Here is a 19,326-nt window from a genome sequence, read left to right as displayed (position 1 = left end):
AATATGAAATGTTAACTCAAGATATATTCATTTTGCGCTGAAGGTTTTTACACCTTCAACTATTTTGGAACTTTTCCAAAACATTGTCATATTTTTTTCCCTGAACTCCTGTTGTAAATTGTTAAATTAGATGGGTTTGTTTATAGAAAAATGCAATTAAATATGTTTATACTGTAAATAATGTAATTGTAAAGAATATGTAATTTAACTTTTTAATAAAAAGAAAAAAAAATAACTCCTTTCGCGGGCTTTTGGAGGCGTTCCAGTATTTTCCATGACAGCTTTTCTTGTTAAATATCTACCACATATAGATGTGTTATTGCATATAAAACTTCTTATAATTATAAATAAGTACATGGAAAATAATTTAGCGGTAATTTTAAATAATTAAATTGAGAATATTATAGAAGAATGATGCGAATATTTTAAAATAGTATTTTCCATGACAGCTTTTCTTGTTAAATATCTGCCACATCTGGATGTTTTATTGCATAAAAAACTTCTTATAATTATAAATAAGTACATGGAAAATAATTTAGCGGTAATTATAAATCATTAAATTGAAAATATTATAAAAGACCGGTGTGAATATTTTAAAAGAGTTTACTTTCCTGATAATAATTATAGGAAGAGGCAAAGTGCGCATGCGCAAACAGAGTCTTTCCCGCCATATGATCGTAAATTGCGCCGGGTTGGATTGTTCATAAAACTGTGTGATTTCCAGAGAAAAATGACCGAGAAAGAAGCAGCCAAAGGTAATATATATACATCCTGGTGTTATTTTTTAATGGGGGAAGGTAAAACTGTCCTTTTAATCATAAATATGGGAGTTTTGCCGTTTGATCATTTTATGTTTGGCGGCTGGCGAAGCCTTTTTCGTTTGTTGTTGATTCAAAATAAATTTTGGTCTGGACTTTGATCTTTATTTTTAAGGGGTTTATTTATTAATATATTCCTCAGGGTAACTCCTAGAGTTAAGAACTTCGTTTTAGATTGTTTTATAAACTTGAAATATTGAAATTACGTCGTAATTACGCCATTAATCGGACAAAGGCTTTCGTAGACTTTGATCTTTATTATTAAGGGGTTTATTTATTAATATATTCCTCAGGGTAACTCCTAGAGTTAATAACTTTATTTTAGATTGTTTTATAAACCTAAAACATTGAAATTACGTCGTAATTACGCCATTTATCGGTCAAAGGCTTTCTTACCGTATGAGTCGTGGCGACGTCATTATAACCAAACAAACTCGTGAAGGCGGAGGAAAATTCATTGTTGGGACGTATTTTATATCGGGATTTCTGTTCCTCTCGTATCATATATCCTACTGTCATCTCTTGTTTTAGACATGGCAACAGGTAAGGGCCTCTCTTCGATCTTGCTCCATTTTGACCCCTATGTATGATTAGGATTCTCATTGATTGCCGTATGAACGGTAAAATTGTATTGTATCTTGTTTAATGATTGTCAGCCCCAAAAATGTAATTTTCAAGAAAAACTATTTTCTTATAGGTTAAACATTTTGTTTTTACCTAACCGGAAATGTAATAAAAGCTTTCCTTTAGGAAAAACCTTATAAAATCTGTTTTATTATAGTAACGGACGGGAAAACTTTAATATTAAAATTTGGGGTGTATGTATGATAGCGGCCACTTGTATATATATCTAACGGAGCGTTTGTAGGGTGACGGCCAGATCCCGTAGATAACGGGAATATTCTGAACTGTGGCAGTCGTTCTAAAAACAATTTTGGCGGGAGAAGCTAACTTAAAAAACCCACCTAACCTATGCTAAAAGCCGTATCCTTACCCAGGGGGGCTTCTCCTTCCCGGACCCCCCCCTACACAACAGTTTCCTTACCTACGAGTACGACGGAGAAGCTAACTTAAAAAACCCACCTAACCTATGCTAAAAGCCGTATCCTTACCCAGGGGTGCTGCGCTCCCCCGAACCACCCCCCTTACACACCATATTTAAGATCAGTAGACCATTTCCAAACGTTTTTATTCTATACAAGATAACAGTCGGAGCGATAATAAGCAAATTAGGACGCTTGGCCGTAGCGCTACAAACTACCCTATCTAACCTAGAATACGGCAGTGTAAGGCAAGTAGGTAATGGCACTGTTTGTAGGGTAGGGGTGGGGGTGGGGGAAGTTTAGGTTAGTTGATGTCCATTTTGAATTAACTTGTGAGGAACTGGCTGCTGATATATAAAGGTTCTGCCAAATTATGTTAAGGGTGTGTATGTATGATAGCGGCCACCAGACTGTATGATGACAGCTGACTAAGAATACGGCAGTGTAAGGTGGTCGCGGTGTGGCGTAAGGCAAGTAGTAAGGACACGGCTTGTAGGTTAGGTTAGGGAAAGAGGTTAAAGTTGTTTGGTATCCATATTCTATGCACGGAGAAACGCCGCTGATATACAAAGGCTCCATATAAGGCTATTGATTTCCTCTGTTAATTTTTCATAATTTAAAACAATTTGCCACATGGGAATAAGTAATTGAGGAAAACAATAGCTTTGCATAATTTTGGGGGAGGGTGTATGTATGATAGTGGCCACCCGTATGTATTATGTCTATTATTATTATTATTATTAAATGCTAAGCTACAACCCTAGTTGGAAAAGCAGGATGCTATAAGCCCAGGGGCCCCAACAGGGAAAATAGCCCAGTGAGGAAAGGAAATAAGGAAAAATAGAACATTTTAGGAATAGTAACAATATTAAAATAAATATTTCCTATTTAAACTATAAAAACTTTAACAGAACAAGAGGAAGAGAAACTAGATAGAAAAGTGTGCCCAAGGCAGTGTAAGACCATGGTACAGAGGCTATGGCACTACCCAAGAATAGAGAACAATGGTTTGATTTTGGAGTGTCCTTCTCCTAGAAGAGCTGCTTACCATAGCTAAAGAGTCTCTTCTACCCTTACCAAGAGGAAAGTAGCCACTGAACAATTACAGTGCAGTAGTTAACCCCTTGGGTGAAGAAGAATTGTCTAGTAAACAGTGTTGTCAGGTGTACGAGGACAGAGGAGAATCTGTAAAGGATAGGCCAGACTATTCGGTGTGTGTAGGCAAAGGGAAAGAACCGTAACCAGAGAGAAGGGTCCTATGTAGTACTGTCTGGCCAGTCAAAGGACCCCATAACTCTCTAGCGGTAGTATCTCAACGGGCGGCTGGTGCCCAGGCCAACCTACTACCTTGTAACCTAGAATAAGGCAGTGTAAGGGGTTGCAGGGCCGTTACACCCCCCCCCCCCCCCCCCCATAGGTAAGTAGGTAAGAATACGACTTGTAGGTTAGGTCAAGGGGGATAGTTTAGGTCAGTTGGTGTCAATTTTTAATGACCGCTTGACGAACTGGCCGCTGATATACAATACAAAGACTCCTTTGGTAGTATAGGGGGAGTGTGGTCTTGTAAACTAATACCAGTTTTTCTTGTTAAATTAAGAATTAGGATGTTGTTGGGTGTATGTATGAAAGTGGGCACCTGTATGTATGATGACGGCCGATTAAGGAGGACATTGTAGGGGGCCGTTAGCCCCCCACCCACGTTAGGTAAGCATATAAGGATATGGCTTGTAGGTTAGGTTACGGGCGAAGTTTACGTTAGTCGGTGTCCATTTTTAATGTATGGAAGAACTGGCATCTATTTACAAAAAGCTCCAATGTTAGTGTCTCCATATATGGTATGGGTTAAAAAAATTTTTTGGGCGATGTATTTGGTTATATCAGTTTCAGTCAACTAACTCGCATTGTATTATATTAGTCAAAACAATAACCATCCTTTTAACATCCTAGGAGGTACCTTCAATTGGAAATGCCTCCTTAGGCCTCGTGCTGTGTCTGGAATATGTGTATACCATTGCAATGATAAATTCCTGCTGATGGACAGCATGCTATTGTATTGGACAGATCTGGTGTAGTTTGTAGAATGTTGGACACGCCCAGTAACGTCCTAGGAGTGAACGGGGAGGTTGCCGAGGGCATTTTCATCCCTAGTAATGAAATTACATAGATAAGATTAAGTGGGTTGTTTTAGTTAAGATAAATCTCTTGATTTAGTAACTTGAGATTGATTTCGCCCTGTTCCATGTTTGTTCCAACCTATGGCCGCGGATGTACTAACTTTCCGAAATTATCAGTTTGTTTAATATTTATGGGCGTCAAGCCCCAGGTATTCCCCTGGCCCAATAATTCGTGAAATGACACCGTGCAAGGCACAACTTCTGTAAACAATCGGAAAACTGCTCATAGCTCTCTTTGTAATACACGTTATGCTTTCAGAATGAAAAGACAATCAAGTTGAATAACTTAACAATGGCTACCACCGCACAAGACGTGGTGTCCGAGACGGAAAAGCAGTTGGCAAGCGTACGGAAAGGTACCCGTCCGAAGGTTGGTGGTAAGTAGGCTCTTTATTTGTCAGTCTCATACAACACGGAATAATTCATGTGACATTTTATCAGATAAGTTAATCAATTTGTTTGTTATCCCTTTCTGAAAGTATAACATGTTATAGAGAGGACTATAAGCAGTTTTCTGGGTTTAATTACTGCGCAATGCGTAGTTCTTTTTTCCTTGATTGGGTCGACGGTAACTTCTAGCATGTGACACTGATACTGATGATATAAATGAATGGGTAGTCTATGTTAAGAATATTGACAATTTATGACCTGTGTTTGAGGTCTCTTGTAGTTGTAGTTAAATGCTGAAAATGCATGTTAGGTTAATTATTTGAAAATATATTTTATAGTTTAGATCAGGGCAGGATTTGCAACATTTTAAAATTTTTGTATATTAAGTGAACTACAGTTTGACCATTTCCATTGGAAATGTCATACCCGACATACTCGACTCCCTTGAGGAATAGTTGGCGTCACGAGTCCCAAGTTATTTCCCGGGCCGAGGCGCACGAAAACAACCAATTGTACATCAGCACAAAAACTCTGAAAACTGCATATACCCCTCTATTAACTAACATGCTATGTTTCCAGAATCTGAAGGCAAACACGTCGAGTGACCGACTTGGTTAATGTCATATGATTTGATTTAGAGTTGTATGAAATGATGAATAAGGGGTACTTGCCATCAATTTAATACTGGCTTCTAATATGGATCTTGACAACAGTTTTTCCATCAAATATTGCAGTTAGGGTACTGGTAGCCATCGATAAGTTATGAAACTTGTTTGCCTTCACAAACAAGTTTGTTTTTGCTTGTTCTGGTCCAAGTGATTTCTGGCTTGTGACTACGGTGCGAGAAAGCATCATCATCAAGTACGGGGTGTTCGGTGTCGAACGGCCGTGGCCCTCTGCACAAAACATATCCATTCATTCCGGTCTTGAGCCTTGTGTGAGGTACGGGGCTGCAACCTAACCTAACGTATGTCAAGTGGGTGCCCCAGCTATTCTCGTACTTGGCTATTTTGAAGACCTTTAAGAACTACCTTTTTACTTAAGGTGTGCCTAATACTTTTACCTTGTGATAAAAAGTTGCAAGTACTGTATTGTATAGCATTAAATTTACCGATAAAGAAAATAATTTCACTCATTGGAACTAAAAAAGTCAATACTGGAATTTGGGTACCACAAAAGCTAACAATTTATGCCTTGAAATAATTAAGTATACCATTACAGTAAGAATAAATCTGTCTCACATTGAATATGGCATCACTGTCAGTGGAAGGAGTTTTTGGAATACGGTACTGTAGGCTTCACATCCAAAATCGTAGTTCAGTAGATTAGTTAAACTGGAAATTCAAACTGGAAATTCAAACATCCTTATTTCCTCAATGATACTGAATGAAAACATTATCCATAATGCATTGCTAAAAACAAGTTGCGTGACATCATTAGATCTCCTTGTCACTTGAACATCACTGAGCCAAACATGTCTGCAAATATTTTGGAGGCAATTGACTTCTGACAATTTTTGTGTTACGCGATTTAACTACAGAATTAGATTTTGTCTTCATGGTCGTGGCTTGTATGTTTGAGAACCACGTTAAAAGTTTGATATTGTGATATCGTAAGATAATAGGTTTGGACAGTACAGGGCCTTATTGGAAAATTTTGTATGGAAGGGGGAGAAGTGAAATATTTTGCTTGTGGGGGCCCCCTCACCTAATTCTGTACTATGGCTAAACCTTGAAGAGGAGAGAGAAAGAGAAGACAACTGCTCTCTACTTGTCAAAAAAGAAAAAGTGACTAGCTCTCTGATCTGTAAGTATACTTATAGGTGGCTGGGTACCCCTGGCACATGGGGTAGGGTTGCCACCTCACACCAAAAGTTTAATTGGCTACCTTCCAGAATATTGGAGATTGATCCTTGGGTCATACCCAACATGACTACCAACTAAGAAACAAACAAATAAATAAACGACGTCAGGGGTGAATACATACCCTTTGCAAAATCTTCGATTTTGGCGAAAACTGTCAAACTCAGCCTGTTAAAAGCCAGGATCGAATGCTCGTCAAGAATGGACTGATACTGTATTCAAGTCAAGAGTCAAATTCTAACTTTCAGAAACGGCATTTCATGTACTGTAACTATATAGTATTTTTTTCAGCTAACGTATGAATGTTTAATCATTGTCTACGCCTATTGACGCAAAGGGCCTCGGTTAGATTTTGCCAGTCATCTTTATATTTTGAGCTTTTACTGTATATCGATACTTCTCCATTCATCATCTCCCCTTCACGCTTCATAATCCTCAGCCATTTAGGTCTGGGTCTTCCAACTTTTTCTAGTGCCTTCTAATCTCACTTGAATGTTTCGCCTATGACAATTGCAATAGTAGGAAATAATATATACTGTAAAAAAAAATTGCTACTGTTTGCTAATATATCTGTAAAATGAAATTTGTTTCCATATATGATAACGCAACTTTGATCAAGAGGTACGAATACCGTACAATTACTGTATATATTTAGTTAAATAGTACACTAATTTTTCTTAATTAAATTACATAACTTTAATTTTGGCATGTAGATGTTGCTATCCACATACCCTTATAAATGTCCAAACAAATTATTAATCTATAGAAACAATAATTTGAAGAAATGTCATATGCTGTACCTTTATTTTTACTTGATAAGCTAATTGTCGCTCAATTTCTTGCAGACACCTTTGACGATGCCGTAGAAGAGAGAGTCATTAACGAGGAGTACAAAATATGGAAGAAAAACACTCCCTTTTTGTATGACTTGGTTATGACCCATGCACTGGAGTGGCCATCTCTAACAGCTCAATGGCTGCCAGATGTGACCAGGTATGTATTGTTAACTGCAGTATTCCAAGAGGTTGTCAATCTCTTCCCTCGTGACCTTATTAATCTGGCGGTATTGCAAGATCAGATTCTCGAGTTTACTTTTTCCATCTGTTTCTATTTGCATCTTTTCCCTCATTCCTCTTCCACATCCAAATCTCTCCTTACCACATCTGTCTATCCGATCCACTGATGTTCCACACTCCTTCCCTTTACTGGCATGTACTGGGCTCTCTTGATTGGTTTTACCTCCTCCTATTACATGGCCGTACTATCTCGGTCAAGTTTTCTTAGACTTAATTAATATCTAGGCTAATGCAAGTACACACTTCAGTTAATATGTATAGAATCCAAGAAGTATGTACATTGTGCAATGGTTAAAGATTTTATGTACCCTTGTATATTGCACGTACTGTAGTACTTTTTGATCACTTAGGTCTCAAGTAAATTTGTTCTATTGATTAGAGTTATCAGATGATTTTCTTAATAGAATTTAATAGTATAGTTACTTTGATACAGTAAATTAATGCCTGGCTTTGAATTTATACACAAAATTTTCACACAGTAACGCATTGTTGCAATACGGTACGTTTTGTCTGGTGATATGTATAGCTCATTCAGTTATTAACCAAGTGTCATTGTATATAAATACATATGGAATGTCCTTAACTAGGTAAGTAATAGAAATGAGAAAATAGGCCAGATAGAGATTTATAGTAATTTCAGGCAGGAAGGAAAACCCTTTTTGAAGATCAATACTGTAATTTCAGATTTTTTACATGTGTACGCCTTTATGTGATCTCTAGTAGCATTTATAATTGGTGAAATGATTTATAGTATTAGTAATTTATCTTCATTTCAGGCCAGAGGGAAAAGATTACAGTGTCCATAGATTGATCTTGGGAACTCACACCAGTGATGAGCAAAACCATCTCCTTATTGCGTCTGTCCAGCTACCAAATGAAGATGCACAGTTTGATGCTTCGCACTATGACAACGAAAAAGGAGGTACTGTGTGGTCAGATTTGTCATGAAGATACCTTGAATTAATGTTTTACTGAATCTTGAAAACTAAAGCTATCCTTAGCAAAACTTACTGTAGATTAAAGTTCATTGAGTGGGAGGTGTATAACTCGCAACTTTTTACCTTTTCAGAATTTGGCGGCTTTGGTTCCGTGAGTGGGAAAATTGAGATTGAAATAAAGATCAACCACGAAGGGGAGGTGAATCGTGCACGGTACATGCCTCAAAACCCTTGCGTCATTGCCACAAAGACACCGTCGAGCGATGTCCTGGTGTTTGATTATACAAAGCATCCTTCCAAGCCAGATCCTTCCGGGGAGTGTCATCCAGATTTGAGGTTAGCATAAGATAAAAATTTTTTAATGTAATGGGTTCCTGTAGTGTACTATAATTACTCACTGTAGAATGTCCTTCAAGAAATGATAGTGTGCTGGCCTATCTTTGTGTTGAATTATGAATTAAGTGGGGCAAGTGAATGACACCTTGCTTATGTAACTCAAGTCCAAGTGCCCCTTCATGTAAGTAAGGAAGGAAGACTTGGTAGTGTGTGTTATGTATTTTTCCAATTGGATTTATTGTGCTTTATGCACATCTGCTATTTGTGTAGAGTAATTTGCTGTTTTTGTGGTTTTATATACACTTGCATCTCCACAGTGGTTTTTTATAGGTTTTGGGGAATCTCAATTATAGTTTGCACCAACAGTAACGGTCAAAAATGCATCAAGCAGATGATTAATTGTAAAAATATATTATTCATGAGTTTGGTACTAAAATTGGACTGATGAGGGAAGAGTGCTTTTGAAATTTGCAGGGAAATTAGGCTTCGATGTTGGTGTTTTTTTTTATATGATAGTTATTCATCTGAGACTGGTTATAACTGTAATTAGAGTAGTGTTTTTATGAATTTTAACAATTTCTGTTTAAAGTATACATACTGCTTATGGAGGGGAACTGTTCTAGCAGTAACTCCTATGCAATACAAATTGGGAAATAATATTGGACCTTTGATTCTGAAAAAGTTTTATTGATTCCCCTTGTGCTAACCAGCGGCATTTAGACTCGATCCCGTTAAAACTCGTGAGTCTGAAGTTCTGATCGTAGCTTTCAATCTTTTCAGGCTTCGTGGACATCAAAAGGAAGGGTACGGTCTGTCATGGAATCCCAATCTTAACGGCTATCTCCTCAGTGCTTCGGACGACCACACCATTTGCCTCTGGGACATTAATGCTACTCCAAAGGAGAATAGAGTAATTGATGCTAAGACTATCTTCACAGGCCACACAGCTGTTGTAGAGGTATTGACTTTGTTAAATTGAGAGTTTGGGAAGTAAACTAGTATCAAATGTTGCCAAAATGCTGTTAACCCTTTTACCCCCATGGACGTACCAGTATGTCTTTGCAGAAAACTGCTATTTACATTTTTTAGCATATTTTTGATAACCTTATGAGAAACTTCAGGCATTTTCCAAATGAATGAGACCAACCTGACCTCTCTATGATGAAAATTAAGGCTATTAGAGCAATTTGAAAAAAATATATTGCAAAATGTGCTTGAAAAAGAACACCCCTGGGGGTTAAGGTCTAGAAAGTTCCAAATAGCTTGGGGGTAAAAGGGTTAATTGATTAAGTTTTCTCCAGTGATATTTTTTTTAAGATTAAATTTTATCTTTTTGAAGGACGTGGCATGGCATCTCTTGCACGAGTCCTTGTTTGGGTCCGTAGCAGATGACCAAAAGCTGATGATTTGGGATACGAGAAGCAACAACACCAACAAGTCTTCACACACCGTCGATGCACACACAGCGGAAGTGAACTGCCTTTCTTTTAACCCCTATTCAGAGTTTATCTTGGCAACGGGTAGTGCAGATAAGGTACGTAACGTTCGTAAAATTGCGTGGCGAGAGGTCGTCTTCTAAAAGCCGTCTATAGTTTGTAAATGACCCCGTTTAACATTTGAATTTTACTTGTTTGAAATACTGTAGTATTTTGTTACAAATGTTTTTATTGTGCCCATTTGTTGCAATATCATTGCTCAATGTTCAATTGTTTTCACTATAGTCTATTCTTTTTGGTGAGGCAAATTTTCACCAACTCGCAGGTGTGCCCTTTTAGCTTGGAAAAGTTAACTGATCGCTGATTGGTTGGACGAGATAATTCTAACCAATCGGATAGCAGGAGTCTTTTCCGAGCGTAAAGGGCACTGCTGCGAGTCGGTGCAAATGCGCCTCATTAAGAAAAACTGACTATAGACAACTGTAAGAAATTTTTTATTTTCTTATTACTTAATTTTGTAACGTAGTATTGTCTTCGGTAATACACCATTCAATGGTTCATCCTTTATGTATAAATATCGTGACCCAGTTCTCGTAAAAGAAAATTCCAGTATAGTACATTACTATATTCGTTAAGAAAACTTACATAATATGTCTGTCACCAGCAAGTGATATAAACTAAATTAGACATTAAATTTTAAGATTATCTGTTGCTCTGTTTTGTTAACTTTTTTTTTCTTTTTTAATGCAAGAAAGATAAAAGCGAGACTAGTGAACTTAACTAAGCAGGGAATGCCTGTGTAGATTAACTGAAATTGTAGTTTTTGTTAAATATAAAACTTTTTACAAACAATAATCTTAGGGCGCATTTTCGTGGAAAGCTTATCACAGTTACACCAACCTGTTATTTTGAATCTTGACTCCCAAATACGTAGAGGTGTGCTTTGACCAATTTGCAGCTACAATAATTTCTGTGCATTGAAGCAATTGAACAGAGTCAGTGCGGGTGTTGGTTAAGGGCAGATAACTTCTTATTACAAGGTTTGCAACATAAACCTTTCATATAGTGTAAAAGTACTGCTTTGGATCTATACCCTAGTATTTCGTGAGTTACTATCTAAGAAGAAGAATGAAAGGTTACCTTTAGGGCCTGGCATAAACCCTTCAGGAGTGGGCTGTAATCATCTGTAGGACTGAACAGTCACTTGCTAGGCTTTAGTACTGACTTTGGGTGCTGTAGGATGAAAATTGGTTGATTAGAATTTTTGCTATCCTCCCCAGAGTTCCCACCCTATGAAATTGTCTAGTAGCCGTCATTAGTCTGAGAAAAATTTAAGATAGTTGAGAGATACTGCTGTGAGGTAATTGATTGTTGGAATGATGCATCAGTTGGGGCTACTTTGCCCTTTTGAGCTCTTTTCTGTTGGACTAAGGTATTATTCTGAGATGCAGGAATTAACCCTCTAAATTACCCTTTTGTAGAGTCTAGGTAGTTTCCTTGCCTTCCCGGACCTTTTGTTCACGAGTCATGTTGTACTTTAGTTAAGCTTTAGGTGGGTGCTCAAAAAGTAAACAAGGCAAAGTGTCAAAATCTAAGGATGCTGTTATTGTGGAGTTGTTTCTTTTTGGCTACCATGTCCAGCCCTTTGCATTTTTGCCATGAACTCAAGGGCATGTGGTTAAAATAAGTTGTACTGATCCCTAACCCTTATGAGACCATAATGGCAACTAACAGGGCTGGTAGTTGCAGTTGATGGAGTTGCTAAGACCACCACTTTCTTTGTCAGCTCTGGTACGGGCTTGCTGAATTTGTATGTAGATTGACCTGGTGACAGCAAGTTTTAAATTTTTTTTTAATATATATCAATTGGTGGTGAAATGGCTGTTGTACTTAGAAGCAAGTGAGAAAGTCCGAGATTAGGGAAATGTTTCTGTCCAAAATCAACTAGCCCTCTATGCCAGAGGTGACCATTGTCTTTCTTCCCTTGTAAGAGCTTAGGTATGAATGTTTTGCATTGTATTGAGAGATTGGCTGCCCACTGCCTTCAAAAACAAGTTGGATAGCTAACATGTTTTGAATGTTGTGACTTCTGCCAGTGTTGAAACTGGGATAGTTAAGCAGCATCCTGTAGCAAGGAAGGGACTTCAGGTCTTGTCACAATGAAAATAGTCCCAAATCTTGCACACTTCACGTGGCTAACGACATGGTAAGGCATTGCAGGCTTACTCAAGAACCTCTACTATGTGCGTGGAGGTATTTCCTGAGAAAGTCAATAAGAAATTGAGATTAGATCAAGGAAGACCACATGATCTGGCAGTAATACACTTGGCCAATCAAAAACCATTATTAGAATAAAAACTTTATCTAATGCTACCTTCTAGAGGAGTTAGAGCATACAAATATGGGTTATTGCCAAATGTTTGTTCAATAAGGTGCTTGGAGTAAGGCACAAAAAAGCATGAGGTTAATAATTGGGAAGGGATCAAATTTCATTACCCATAAAGAAAAATTGCTTTACTAGGGTGAGCTAAAGTGTTGATGCACAAAAGAATGGAAGCAGACAGAGAGTTAGTCTGTACATGGAGTGTGTTCAATTTAAAGTTGGTGTAACGGGTAAGATCTACGTGGAAAATGTTATAAAAATAGTTGAATGAAGTCAAGCAACATATTTACTGAATGTCTAAATTCATAAGTATTAATTTAGTGTTCTAGAGTTTTAGAAGAAGGGTTTCAAGTGATTAGTTAAAGCATTTACTATGTCGGCCCTCGTTATTCGCGGTACTTAGGGGAGCGCAGGCTATTTGAAATCATCCCCCAGCTTGAATTTTATCACGATATTTGAGATTTTGTTTAATAGGTAACGCATTGTTCTCAGTCGCAAAAAAAAAAACCTAAACCGAAAAGAAAGAACTTACGATAAAAGAGGGCCGACTATTTAAATTTTCCAAATTCCAATATACGTTTATGCATTTTTGTAAATTGCTTTGATTTGATGTTTTAATTGCCTTTCCTAATTCTTTCATTATTTCTTTCCCTCTTTAATTCCTCTCGCTTATCTCGGTTTGCATCAGATACTTGCTGAACTTCTGACTTTTTCTGTAAATTTTAAAAGTTTACCTCTTCTCCCTTGAATTTATCTTTGTTCTTAACAGTTTTTTATATTTAACAACACATCATCATACTGTATGGAATAAGAAATATTGTTGTGAATTATGGTTAAAAGTTTTAAATTGGCTGTTGAAGTCCTTTGTAGCATTATAAGGAGACTTAAGTCACAGTATAAGGCCAGTTTTTTTTTATGATGGAGTTAGTATTAAATTGATACTACTTATGTGAAGAGTAGACTTCATCTTAGGGTTTTTTTTTTTTTTTTTTTTTTTTTTTTTTTTTTTTTTTTATTGAAGCATTTAAACTAACTGGTATCTTTTAAAGGTTTGTGAACTAATGTATCATAATTTACCAATTTTATTCATTTTTTCCTTCAATGTATTAATAGATGTCATTTTGCCTTTTTAATTCATACCCTTCCAGTTCCTATTTGTGTATAATTTTTTAAGTGTTTTTAAGTAGAACAAATATAATTTTTTTTAATTTGTGAAATCCCATTGAGAACTGTAATATTAGACTTAATGTACATGTCATTGATATCAAAGGGAAGCTCAATTGTTTTAGTTTTTGAAATGTAGCTAAGCATGAGAACTCTGCTCTTGGAACGGTTCAACATGCAACTTCCCTTACAGACGGTCGCTCTCTGGGATTTACGTAATCTGAGCTTGAAGCTTCACTCATTTGCCATGCACAAGGACGAAATCTTCCAGGTTAGTAAACTTTTGTGACCTTGTGTGTGGTGAGCGTGTGAGTGCGACTCCTCCTCACTGCTATCGTTTTCCACCCGCCTCCTTACAGACCGTTGCTTTGTGGGACCTGCGCAACCTCAAGCTAAAACTCCACTCGTTTGAGTCGCACAAAGACGAGGTGTTCCAGGTGAGCTTGACCGAGTTGGAGCGGCTGAGGGTGTTTTTTACAGTAGTTGTGGCAGGACTCGGCAGGATCCGAGAGTGAAAAGAGAAAAGTTGGTCGTGAAGGGGCGGGAGTTTTGTTCCTTAGTTTGTTGATGGATGGTAACCCTTGTTTTTATTTATTTTGGCCAGTTGGAGGTCTCAGAATTTTATTTTGAAACCCACTTTCCATTTATGATTTCTTAAAAGATTTATGAATTCAGTACTAAATCTTTATGTAAATTATTTTTTAATGATTTTAGGTTTGGTAATTTTCTTCACAAGAAAAGTACTTTTAAATTTATTAGTTGACCTTGGCCTGAATTCTTATATAAGTTAAGGTTTTACATTGTTTTTTTCTTTGTAATTGTAGTACATGATTGCAATTGGGAAAATTCTCTCCATACGACTATAATTCTAGCGTGAGAAGTTAAGTTCAATACCCCTGTATTTACAATTGTTCCATCCAGGTTCAATGGTCACCACATAATGAAACCATATTGGCCAGTTCCGGTACCGATCGGCGATTGCACGTGTGGGATTTGAGTAAAATTGGAGAAGAGCAGAGTGCTGAGGATGCGGAAGATGGACCTCCAGAGCTTCTTGTAAATATTTAACTTTTTCCTAATCAAGATAACTTATTATTTTTGAGATCCTAATCAAGATAACTTCTTTTTTTTGTGATCCTAATCAAGATAACTTATTATTTTTGAGATCGTAATCAAGATAACTTCTTATTTATTAGATCCTAATCAAGATAACTTATTAATCTTTAGATCGTAATCAAGATAACTTATTATTTTTGAGATCCTAATCAAGGCAACTTATTATTTTGGAGATCCTAATCAAGATAACTTATCATTTTTGAGATCCTAATCAAGATAAGAGATCCTAATCAAGGCAACTTATTATTTTTGAGATCGTAATCAAGATAACTTATGATTTTTGAGATTCTAATCAAGATGATAACTTATTTTTGAGATCCTAATCAAGATAACTTCTTATTTTTGAGAACGAAGCTGCAAGTGGTGCTTATGAGAGCCGAGGGTTTTGACCGACTTTTATGTCTAGTTTTCCACATTGATTGTCATTAGTTCATTAGGTTGTAATTTAAGTAATATCTAGTAATTGTCACTTCATTTTTCAGTTTATCCATGGCGGCCACACTGCCAAGATTTCCGATTTCTCCTGGAATCCAAATGAACCGTGGGTTATCTGTTCTGTCAGTGAAGACAACATAATGCAGGTTTGTATTTTAGATTTCTGCTTATGTAGTGTCCAAGGTATCTTGTATGCTGTTGATGTTATTCAGTAGATTTTGATAACTTGATAGTATACTAGAAGTATCATATTAGCTGGGACATAGTGGCATGATTTTCATTGTCAAATAGTTAACCCTTTTACCCCCAGGCTATTTGGAACTTTCCAATCCTTAACCCCCAGGCAATTTTTTTTTCAAGCATATTTTGCAATATATATTTTTTTAAATTGCTCTAACAGCCTTAATTTTTGTCATAGAGAGGTGAGGTTGGTCTCATTCTTTAGGAAAATGCCTGAAGTTTCTCATAAAGTTATCAAAAATATGCAAAACAAAATGTAAATAGCAGTTTTTTTTTTTGCAAGGACGTACCAGTACGTCCAAGGGGGTAAAGGGATGAGTATGTGAAATGTATCAGTATGTCCATAGGGGGTAAAATAGTTAAGAGGTCTTAACAGAAATTTAATCTGCACATGCTTTGTTGTTAGCAGAGGGACATCATCTTGCCCAAGTTCAAATGTGGTGGTAATACTTCTTTGTTGAGCAGGTTAACACTAATTTCATTCTTTTGTTTCTTACTCATTTACTCTATTATTATTATTATTATAACTACTACTACTACTACTACTACTACTACTACTAGCTAGGCTACAACCCAAGTTGGAAAAGCAGAATTCTAAAAGTCCTTACGTTGGTAGCTCCTTGGGATTTCTTCGGAATCTTATAATCTGATTTCCCAGACAAATTTGATAGAGAATTTTCAAGTCGAGGCACAAGCGTTTGGTGATTGCCATGCTGGAGGTGGTTTTAATTTCATCATGAATTTTATTACGAATAAAAGTACTGTACTAGGTTAGGGAAACCTGGCTTTTTTTTTTTTCTCCAGTTATGGAAGGTTGCAAGCAAGTCCCCGAAGAGAGTTAAAATGAAAATTAGCATAAAACAAGCCAAAGAGAGGTAGATACTTAACTTATGCAAAAAAGGGGAAGCCAATTCACAAAACTAATCATCAAAGTTTGCGAAAAAAGCGCCCCCCCCAAAAAAAAAAAAAAAAAATCAACCGAACTGTAGCCATCAGCTGCGTTCGAAGGAAAAGGGAAACAGGCACGTATAGGGGCACTCGGAGATAGGTGGTGTAGCGGCACCTTATTTATCCTTCCCCTTAGTGGATTAGACTGGGTAAGGTCTGTTTGGGGTGCAGATATCTGTTTGGGGTGCAGATATCTATGGTTATCTTAGGATACATCCCTGATCATAAACGATAACTTCGGATAGTCGTTTCCGGGGGTTGGAACCCCGTGATACCGGACGGTGTTTTGTAATTTCAATCGCGGAAATATTATACTGAAGAAGTTGCCAGAAGGAACTTCCATCAGGACAACATGGCTCGAGCCCAAATATAGATTTTTCCTATGTCAAAATCCCCTTTTTTTAGCTGCTTGTCAGTGGGTGTTTTAGTTTATGGACTTCCATCTTTTCATTTACTCCAATTATTTATTCAAAATTCAATGTTAGAATCTTACTTTAGCTCTTCTTGGAGACGGACACTCACTCTAGTCTTGGGTAGTTCCATAGTCTCTGTACTATGGTCTTCCACTGTCTTGGGTTAGAGTTCTCTTGCTCTAGCGTACACTCAGGCACACTATTCTATCTTATTTTTCTTCCTCTTGTTGAATTTTTTATAGTTTATATAGGAGATATTTATTTTAATGTTACTCTTCTTAAAATACTTTAATTTTCCTTGTTTCCTTTCCTCACTGGGCTATTTTCCCTGTTGGCGCCCCCGGGCTTATAGCATCTTGCTTTTCCAAGTAGGGTTGTAGCTTAGGAAGTAATGATAAAAATAATAAGGGTAGTAATAATTGGATAATTTTTTTTTCAAGTGTTTTGAGCTACATCCTACTGTTTACTTTCATTTAAAGGTCTGGCAAATGGCAGAGAACATTTACAATGACGAGGAGCCAGAAACTCCCGCTTCAGAGTTGGAGTCGGCCGCATCGTAGAGACTCCGTAAATTGAGTGTCGTCGCGTCATCATCACGTTCATAATTTCATAGATATCTTTCCGTTAGTGTTATCATTCATCATTTCATTTTTCATATCAAATTCTCAAGGATAATTAGGAAATTAATCAGATTAAATCATATTTTTTTCTTTCTTTTTTTTTTACCATTGCGGTAGGTAACTTCAGTGTTGTTACATTGTCTTAAAACTTTAAACTTCTATTTGAAAAGCACACATTTCTCAGTAGTCCAGTTGATGTGTATGTTGGTGTGACATTGTAGTTCACATTGAGCTCTTAAAATTTAGTTTCATCAACATGTAAAGCATCTGGATATTATTTGACTTTAGATGTACTTGTTGAACATTTTTAGGTTTTATCTTTAGCACTAGGCTGTGTATCAATAAAGTAAAATCATATTCCCATTCCATATATCTTTATCTTTCTCTTTTGTTCAGATTAGTGGAAATTCATTTCTTAATAAAAAATAAGATAAATTTGGTTTTTCAGTATCCCAATCTTTTTAAACAATGGATAAGTAGCATTAGTTTGAAAATGTCTTTTCTTTGGTATTTTAGTAAAATAGCTTTGTGGGTCCTGAGTGAGAGCTTTTCTCGGCATTATAGATTTCACTATTAATCACGACCTTACCATCCGTAGGGCTACATGGCGAGTCATCTGCAGACATTGTCTATTTCCTGGTTGCAAGGGGGAGGAAGCTTGGATGCTGATCGTATTTCAATCATTTAGGGTTGGGACATTGTGCTAAAGGTATCTAATCTGTTCTCTGGATCTTCCACTCATGAACAAGCTTTCAACTGTCAAGGTGTTTTCCATCCATCCATATACCAAGGCACTTCCCCAATTTTGGGGGTTAGCCGACATCAAACAAATGAAAAAAAAGGGGACCTTTCCTCTCTACGTTCTCCCGGCCTAACGAGGGACTCTTACCGAGTTCGGCTGGTGCTACTAGGGTGCCACTTCGTTCCTAACCCTATCTACTTGAGAGCCACCAGCTATATAAGGATTTCCTATCAGCAGAACAACCACATAATACTGTGAATTGACTAACTGTCAGAAGTATTATTTTTTGAAAATTAATGTGGATCTTTTCCCATTTCCTTTCTTCCATCTGGTTGTCCAACCTCTTGTTTCCTATTTGCAATGCAGGGGTTCCCCACAGTTGTCCAAGGGTGCTGAGTGGTCCCTAATTCATAAAAGTTAGAAAGTAATTTTGATGATTGTGACATAGTCTATGAATTTGGCTGCTTTTTTTGTAGAACTACTTTGTTCCTATGTAAATACAAACCCTTTTTATTTAATTGGTTAGCTGTGGTGCAGCTCTTATGTCCATATTTGAATAATTATTGTTGGCCATGCAATACTGTACGGTTGCATGTGTTCTCTCTGCACTTTATGACGACGAATGGTTGAATGTTGCCAAGCTTCCATTTGTTTTGTGTGGTACTTTTCCCTACTCCGAATTTTAAACCTCCAGTGTTTATGAAAAATTGCAAGTCTTGAAGGGTCACATTTGTGGCACCTTCACAAGCCTGGTGGGAATTGATCCTCGTCCTGTTTGTGCTACATGTAGAGGAAAGAGATGTAAAAATGATCTTTGTGATATCTGCCCAGTTGGCATTCTCCCAATGGGAGAAATATAAAAGCTGCAGGAAAAAGGCTAACTGGATTTTTCCCCTCCAACAGTTCATTCCTTGAATGGAGGCAAATTGAAGCATCCTTTTTATACCCCTGAACTTACCATCCGATCCTTCATTATCAAGTTTTCCAGAGATGCCGATAACAGGATGGCAACCAATCTTTTGTGCATAAGTAAATTTAGTGTCTCCTACCCTCCTTAGTGAGGCTGAGAATTGCACTAGTGATTACGACCCTTAGCATCTGTCTGAATTTTCAGGTGGGGAACTGGTAGATTTATCTTTCATTCCTGTACATAATTATCAAGTTTTGATATCCAGGGTATTAAATTTTATTT

The 19,326-nt window shown here is 37.0% G+C and overlaps 1 protein-coding gene across 3 annotated transcripts; it reads left to right on the top strand.

Annotated features, from left to right (window-relative positions):
* The first annotated feature begins 628 nt into the window (after positions 1-628).
* Positions 629-17,827, top strand: LOC137652499 (chromatin assembly factor 1 p55 subunit-like). 3 transcript variants are annotated; one of them, XM_068385945.1, is made up of 11 exons: positions 633-755; positions 4,295-4,412; positions 7,133-7,280; positions 8,140-8,285; positions 8,433-8,637; positions 9,418-9,595; positions 9,977-10,171; positions 13,980-14,057; positions 14,542-14,676; positions 15,219-15,317; positions 17,252-17,827. In XM_068385945.1, exons 2-11 carry the CDS (start codon positions 4,328-4,330, stop codon positions 17,330-17,332), a joined length of 1,350 nt encoding a protein of 449 aa, XP_068242046.1. In that variant the 5' UTR covers positions 633-755; positions 4,295-4,327; the 3' UTR covers positions 17,333-17,827. The 3 variants fall into 3 exon arrangements, with proteins under 3 accessions (XP_068242047.1, XP_068242046.1, XP_068242045.1); XM_068385944.1 differs by lacking the exon at positions 13,980-14,057 and adding an exon at positions 13,814-13,891; XM_068385946.1 differs by lacking the exons at positions 4,295-4,412; positions 13,980-14,057 and adding an exon at positions 13,814-13,891 and having other exon boundaries at positions 629-755.
* The last annotated feature ends 1,499 nt before the right edge of the window (positions 17,828-19,326 follow it).

This window comes from Palaemon carinicauda, chromosome 13 (genome assembly GCF_036898095.1).
Source record: "Palaemon carinicauda isolate YSFRI2023 chromosome 13, ASM3689809v2, whole genome shotgun sequence".
Classification (NCBI taxonomy): Eukaryota; Metazoa; Arthropoda; class Malacostraca; order Decapoda; family Palaemonidae; genus Palaemon; species Palaemon carinicauda.
Note: the sequence above shows the minus strand (reverse complement) of the source record. Positions and strands in the feature narration are given on the sequence as shown.

Excerpts from the sequence above, each read along its gene's own strand:
- LOC137652499 (XM_068385945.1), top strand. The coding sequence starts at position 4,328 with ATGGCTACCACCGCACAAGACGTGGTGTCCGAGACGGAAAAGCAGTTG. Across the intron at positions 4,413-7,132 it reads TACCCGTCCGAAGGTTGGTG|ACACCTTTGACGATGCCGTA; the intron begins GTAAGTAGGCTC and ends AATTTCTTGCAG. Across the intron at positions 14,058-14,541 it reads ACAAAGACGAGGTGTTCCAG|GTTCAATGGTCACCACATAA; the intron begins GTGAGCTTGACC and ends TGTTCCATCCAG.